The sequence below is a fragment of the Drosophila miranda genome, assembly GCF_003369915.1.
Source record: "Drosophila miranda strain MSH22 chromosome Y unlocalized genomic scaffold, D.miranda_PacBio2.1 Contig_Y1_pilon, whole genome shotgun sequence".
Classification (NCBI taxonomy): domain Eukaryota; kingdom Metazoa; phylum Arthropoda; class Insecta; order Diptera; family Drosophilidae; genus Drosophila; species Drosophila miranda.
Window position 1 is genome coordinate 37,894,354 of NW_022881603.1, and position 6,917 is coordinate 37,901,270.

The 6,917-nt window shown below is 48.0% G+C and overlaps 1 protein-coding gene across 1 annotated transcript; it reads right to left on the bottom strand.

Annotated features, from left to right (window-relative positions):
- Nucleotides 1–220: 220 nt before the first annotated feature.
- Nucleotides 221–1,108, bottom strand: LOC108158374 (carbonic anhydrase 1-like). Its single transcript, XM_017290628.2, has one exon. The coding sequence runs from the start codon at nucleotides 1,106–1,108 to the stop codon at nucleotides 221–223; it is 888 nt and encodes a 295-aa protein (XP_017146117.2).
- Nucleotides 1,109–6,917: the final 5,809 nt, after the last annotated feature.

Genomic DNA, 6,917 nt, shown 5'->3' on the forward strand with positions numbered 1-6,917 from the left:
GATTTACCGCTGGACCCGCTTCCTTTTGTCCGTGTTTGACGTAGCCGAAAGCCAGCTAGTATGCAGCTCTAGATCTCCCTCCCAGCCATTGTTTTGGACCGGCAGTCAATAAATGTATACCGATTGGGTGGGCAGGAGGGGGTGGAACACGGAACACCTCTGGGGAAAAAAATTAACGATTGCGATGAGTATTTTGTATTCGTACGAGGAGATAATCTTGTCAATAAATGTGGAAATTGACGGAACGATTCCCCAGCGGCTGCTCCTTGCGTGCGTTGCACTGGATGCTGGTGCCATCGCGACCACAGAGGGCAAAGAACTGGGACAATTGCTGCGAGCTGATGGCGAAGATGTAGGTGCAGATCATCCACTTGGTGGGTAGGACCTGGCCACCGTTGTCGTAGGTGCCCTCGTAGCTGTAGAAGTTACTGTCGAAGGGCTTCATTAGGGAGGCTAGATCAAAGGGCGGCAGTTCCATTTGCGAATCGGGACGAGCGATGCACCGAAGGTTTTCGGTGATCGAGGTTAGGGGGCCGTTCCCATTCCCCATCATAACAAACAGATAGGAGACCGTCACGTACTCGAAGGGGACGTGGTCCTGGTTGCAGCGGTGCAGCACCTGCATCTCCAGCGAGAACTTTATCAAGTCTATTGAGTGCTCGGCGCGCAGCGGGCCCCACTTGAAGCACGCCTCTACGAAGTGGTACTCTCCCGGCAGGTCGCCCCCGCTCAGTTGAGGCACCAAGTATGGCTCGCAGCAGATGCGCAGGATCACCGTGCTGCCGTTGTTCTCCAGCAGCATGCCCAGGGGCATGTCGTCGTAGTGTTTCCAGTCCAGGAGGCTGCCCAGCTCCATTTTGCGCGTCACGCTCCGCACAATGTTAATGGGCGTCGGCTGTGGGGCCAGCTTCCGCTGCTGCTTCTTGGGGGCTATGGCCGTAGCCACCTTCTGGATCATGACGCCGCCCACCCACACGATGTTGCGGAACGCCAGGGACATAATGCAGCTGACCAATACCTTCAAGATCGTCGAATGCTCCACATAATCCATCACCAGGTTGAAGCCCTGCATATACTGCCGCCAGAAGTCGATAATCGGGGATAGCATCCTGATGAAGTGGGAACGTTTGATTTAAGAATCTCACAAATTAAAAATAAAATGATTCGAATAAGTTTAAAGTTAAAAGCCAAGTGAAGTATGATCACGAATAGCAAATATTACATAGATACAGGTAAGACGCAGGCAATATGTACATAGTTTTTAGAATAATGAAGCTAACCCCATTTTCTAAGGAAGGCAATGAAAAGTACCCCCAATTCATTGTGAGAAAAGGGAATAATGTAATCGCTAAGGTGTGGTACATATCTACAATGTTTGCAGAGAATATGTCTGTCTTCCAAATGAGCAACTACCAATGGTATTTCCATTCAAACACATACAGAAACTGGGCTCATAAGCAAGGCTCCCTGCAGCTGCAGCAGCAAACAGCCACCGAATGGGCAAACATGTTAAATTAAATGCGAGCCAGTTGGCCCACTTAATAAGATGGATCCAGCCATTGATTCACACAATCAACAAATTACTCAACAAGAGCCCAGTGCCGTAGCAGGGCTCTGACGTGGCGTTCGAATGGGCAGAGTCCGGTCTTTGCAATAAGCCATGAGCATAATCTAATCGGGACGACCCGGACTTTGATCGGTAAAGGAGGGGGCTGCTGCCTCTCAAGGCGAGTCAGGTGAAGCATGCCAATATTGAATTTGAGGCGAGTCACAAGTGGAATGTAAATGAAGTTTCCGCCATTCGAGTTGCAATTGACTTGGGCCCAGGCTCCGACTCGGTCTCTGTTTCGGAGACCTGGACCTGGAGACACTGAGATAAGAGAATGATCGAATTATTAATTACCAATTGTGGGTCGAACAAGGTAGACATGAGCTTGGTCAGCTATTGACGGTCACACTTACCACTATCCGTGAGTGCTTGTGTGCGTGATTGTGATTGGGGGCGAATGGGGGTGTGTGTTCGCCGGCTTTGAAGTTTTGTTTCTCCAAAGTGAGCCATTCCAGACCACACGAAATTGTGACCCGACCCCAATGGCCAGGAATTCATGGGTTCGTCCTTTGTTTGGGCCACGGTGGATCCATTGAAAGCGCTGAGCCATAAAGCAGATAGGCCTGGGACAACGATGTCGGTTTATGGGACTTTATGGGACCAACAAGAGGCAGCACACACACGCACACACACTCGAATGCACAGCTGTGCCTATAGCAACTTATATAAATAGCTATCCCAGTAAACGGGTAACGCACACAGGAGAAACGAGTCGAGTCCGGGTCCGGGACTGGGTCTGGGTCTGGGTCTGTTGTGCTCTGGTCTGTGGCTGGTCCTGCATCCTGGATGCCAAAGTTCTCGGCGCGTGCTTCATAAAATAGTCATAATGCATGTTTTTATGAAATATGAAGTGGCCAAAAAGTTGCTGCCCCAGCACAACCAGCATCGCTCGGCACCGCTCCGCTCCGCACCACTCTTACCCATTCACCTATCCACCGTTCTTAAATGTATTAGTGAGGCCATTAAAAGTTGCCAAGTCGTCCTCACGGGAGCTTAAGGCCAAAGAACTGAAATTGCATTGGGATTTTGAGCTTGTCGTCTATAAAATAATCATCTACTGCCAGCCAAATTAGGCCGGAAGTATTTTCCAGTTTTGACTATTTAAAATTTGTTGACTGAACGAAATATTATCGCCGAGAGATCACGGTTGAAGATCGAATGTAAAATTTATGAGAAGATGTTTCTGGTTACACATTAAAATATTAATTTTGTTTTTATACAGATTTAATTGAAACACTTAGTGATTGGTTGCTGGAATAAATGAGAAAGTGGCTACGGCAAATGTGTATTGTTTTAGCAATATTATGGTGCAAAAGTTAGCCCATGTATTTCCTGCGGGAATTGTATATTCGGAGTGCATTTTGGTAGTCAATCTTTTCGATTACTTTGATGGCTGTGATTGCGTCGTTCTGTGACTTCAGTTCAACCATGACTCCCACTCCTACGCGGCGAGATCCCTTGGAGAAGATTACTCCCTTGGAGAAATTGAGGCTTCTGTGTTCACTTACGCTGATGGGAATGCCGCTAAAGGTGGTTGCCTCTAGTAGTTTCTGCGCCGCTCCAATCTCCTGGTCCTAACCAATAGGGTTCCACTTCGCCCTCGCAAATGCGATCGATTTCTTGTTTGATTTCGAATGGCGATACCTCTTTGAATGTACGACTATAGTCGTTAGACGGTGGGAGAAGATTGCCATCCGCTGAACCTGGCATTTTCCTGGCCTGTATCTGTATCTATTGTACTGCTGTGTATCCGGAGATCTGCTTTGTCGCCCGTAGCACGGCCTTCCAACTAGCACCAATATAGTAGATGGATATTGGTTGGGAATATTCCAAGTTAAAACTGTGTGTTTTTGTTGGCCGTCATAATTTCATTGTAGTTACGAGTCAGCGGCTAAAATAATGTCAAATACACAACGGAAGCGAAAGGGTCCTGCTAGACTCCTGAATGAACCTCCTTCTGTTCTTCTGCGATATCACACTAATTACTACCATGAGGTGAGGCCATAATAATGCATTTATCACGCTCTAACTTTTGTTGCACTTTCCGGTGGAAATATGTATTTTCAGAAAACTTGCAACGCGACTCGAACGAAGAAATCCAAGGACACTTGTCCGGGGAGTGAAGCCTGATTTGTTGGTGCCAAAAAGTTCGCTACTTTTATTCTTTCCTTTCCTGCTACAGCGATGTTCCAATGCGATATCGGAAGTACAGTTCTTAATAATGAACCAATAAATTAAAAAATAAATTCCAACATTTGCTAGAGTTCTCTTAGATGGTCTGTGGCATTTATTCCGTACCTCCTTCTCACTTTTATGGAATTTTTATCATATTCATTTTAGCACGGGTCCTCTTTCTGCTTGGCGAAGAGACTTTGTTTCTATTAGAATTAGAGCACATGATATCAATTTTTTAATACAAAGAGTTATAAATCTCCTCCGTTTGCGCAATGCCCCTCTGAATTGCTTGTTTACTTGGAATTATGCAAATTTCGGCACAATCACAGAAGCGATGAGACCCAATGACAAATACCACCCACCACCCAAAATCTCCTTCATCCGAAATGCATCTCATTTCTCTACGAACCTCCGGCCTTCTGCCATCTAGCCGCGACTGTCATCTCCTTGAGTGCTTACTTTTCGTTGGAAATTGAAAAGAAATTATTATAACTTGTATTTGCATTGCCCTGGCTGGATCTCTCCCAAGATGGGGCTGCTTCAGGCACAGTTTGCAGCTAAAAGTTTTCGGCTTTTTGGACAGCAAAAGTCACGGCAAAAGGCTCAATGACCATGACCAGCCAGGCAGAAGCCCTATGCAGTTTAGAGCGGAATTTATTCCCCTAACTCTAACTGCGATGGATCTTCCTGCCCTAGCAGACCATGCTACGGGGTTTGTCATTAAAAAACTTTGCGCCGAGTGCGTTCCATGTTTGGTTCTACTCGGGCTTCTTTTTTCCCCAAAGATAGTTAAACTTCAAAATTAAAAGAACTAGCAAAGTACGGGATGCTGCATCGGATAAAATAACATGGTAGTCTATTTGATGGTAAGGTAATCCTTTTTGACCCGGCAAATTTGGGTTTACGGGAAAGTTTTTTGATTGCAAACTTTTGGTGGAGTGCATGCCTAAGTACGGGCTATATCCCCATCCAATGGAGAGCCTCGGGAGTTGTCTTCCTCCCTAAGGCAGGAAAGTGCAGCCACGTGAGTCCCAAGGATTACAGACCGATAAGCCTTACCTCCTTTTTACTACAAACACTAGAAAAGCTGTTGGATTTACACATCAGGAATGAGGTAGGGGGACTGATGTCAACAAACCAACACGCCTACACCAAGGGGAAATCAGTGGAGACGGCACTACACTCGCTAGTAGCCACCATCGAGAGCGCCCTTCACAACAAAAAGTATGCTTTGGGAGCATTTGTGGACATCTCAGGAGCATTCAACAACGTGGCCACAACCGCAATAACAAGTCGCCTAGAAGCGAATAACATACACCCTGCAATCAACGTCTGGATCAAAAACCTCCTAAGTTGTAGACGGGTGCAATCGGAGTGGGGCACAGCTTCCATGGTAAAGGGGGCGCACAGAGGCACACATCAAGGTTGAGTCCTGTCGCCACTACTGTGGAATTTGGTGTTCGACGACCTCATTAAGAGATTTGAAAGGAACGACATAAGCATACTTATTACGGGTGTATGTCCATCGACCCTCAGCTCCATAATGGAACGTACACTCAGGGAGATACGGGAGTGGGCGGAAGAGGTAGGACTCAGTATCAACGCGGACAAGACGGACCTCATCCTCTTTACCAAGAGGTACAAGGTACCGATATGGACCCCCTCGAAAATTGACCAAACTAGGCTGACTCCAAAATCACAGGTGAAATACCTAGGCACAGTAATGGACAGCAAGCTGGCATGGAGGCCCAGTGTAGTGGAAAGGGTGAAGAAGGCTACCATTGCGCTTTATGCATCCAAGAAGATGCTCAGCAGCACATGGGGCCTGTCACCTGCACTGGATCAACATATCGGTGGTGCGACCAACTCTGCTGTATGGAGTCTTAGTGTGGTGGCAGGCTACTGAAAAGAAGACATACCATAAGCTTATGGAAAAGACTCAGCGACAAGCTCTGCTCTGTATCACAGGGGCGCTGAGGTCAACCCCAACAAAAGCACTCGAAACTGTACTCGGAATCGACCCCCTGGACATTCACGCTCGCCTGAATGCGGGAAAGGCAGCACAACGCCTTTTAGCATCAGGAAATCTATCGATACAAGGATACGGGCACAGTTCAATTGGCAGGGACATGACCGGATCAACTGACTACATGTCCCCCCAAACCTGCCTTGACGTCAAAACAACCACATCTTTGGGACCTGAAGACTGGAAAATTGGAAGGGACCAAACTGAGCACCTCAATATATACACAGACGGCTCCAAGATGGACGGAGGAGTAGGAGCGGGCCTATACTGTACGGACCCTGAGATAAGGCTGTCGTATAAGCTACCGGACCAATGCAGCATATTCCAGGCAGAAGTTTTTGCCATCGGGAAAGCAGCGGAGGTCGCTCTCCTCACCGAACGAGCACACGATGCGGTCAACCTATTCGTCGACAGCCAAGCGGCGATAAGATCCATGCAGTCGTCCGCGGTCAGTTCCAGAAGTGTCTTGGCGAGCAGGGAGGCATTCGACATCCTAAGCACGACAAAGACAGTGCGGATCTATTGGGTTCCCAGCCACCAGGGCAACGAAGGAAACGAAGCGGCGGACGTACTAGCTAAGGAAGGCGTCGGGCTGGAGAATAGGAGAACCGAGAACGTGCCTGTCTCCCTCAGAACGCTGCAATGCGATCTAGAGAAGCAGGCTAGAACACAGACTGATAGCAGGTGGAGCAGTACCAATACCTGCAGAACCTCGAAGATAATGTGCAAGGAACGCAACGAGAAACTTAGCCACTACCTACTGCACCTACCACGAAAGGACTGTAGATTGCTAGTGGGAATACTTACAGGTCACTGTCTGGCTGCTGCACATGCAGCAAAGCTAGGCATCACCAACAGAGACAGTTGTAGGAAATGTGATGAACCTGGGGCTATCGAAACCCTGGAACATCTCATCTGCTACTGTCCGGCTCTCTCAAGGGCAAGGAGGAGATACCTGGGCGCCCCAGTGTTGGCATCACTGTAAGATGCCTCCAAAAGGACGCCACAGGAACTGGCCTATGCTAAAAACACTCCCGCGACGGTTCATACACCCCCTCTATCAGGATAACTAAGGGCCAGATTGGCCTATGCGTGGCCCCGCTGAGG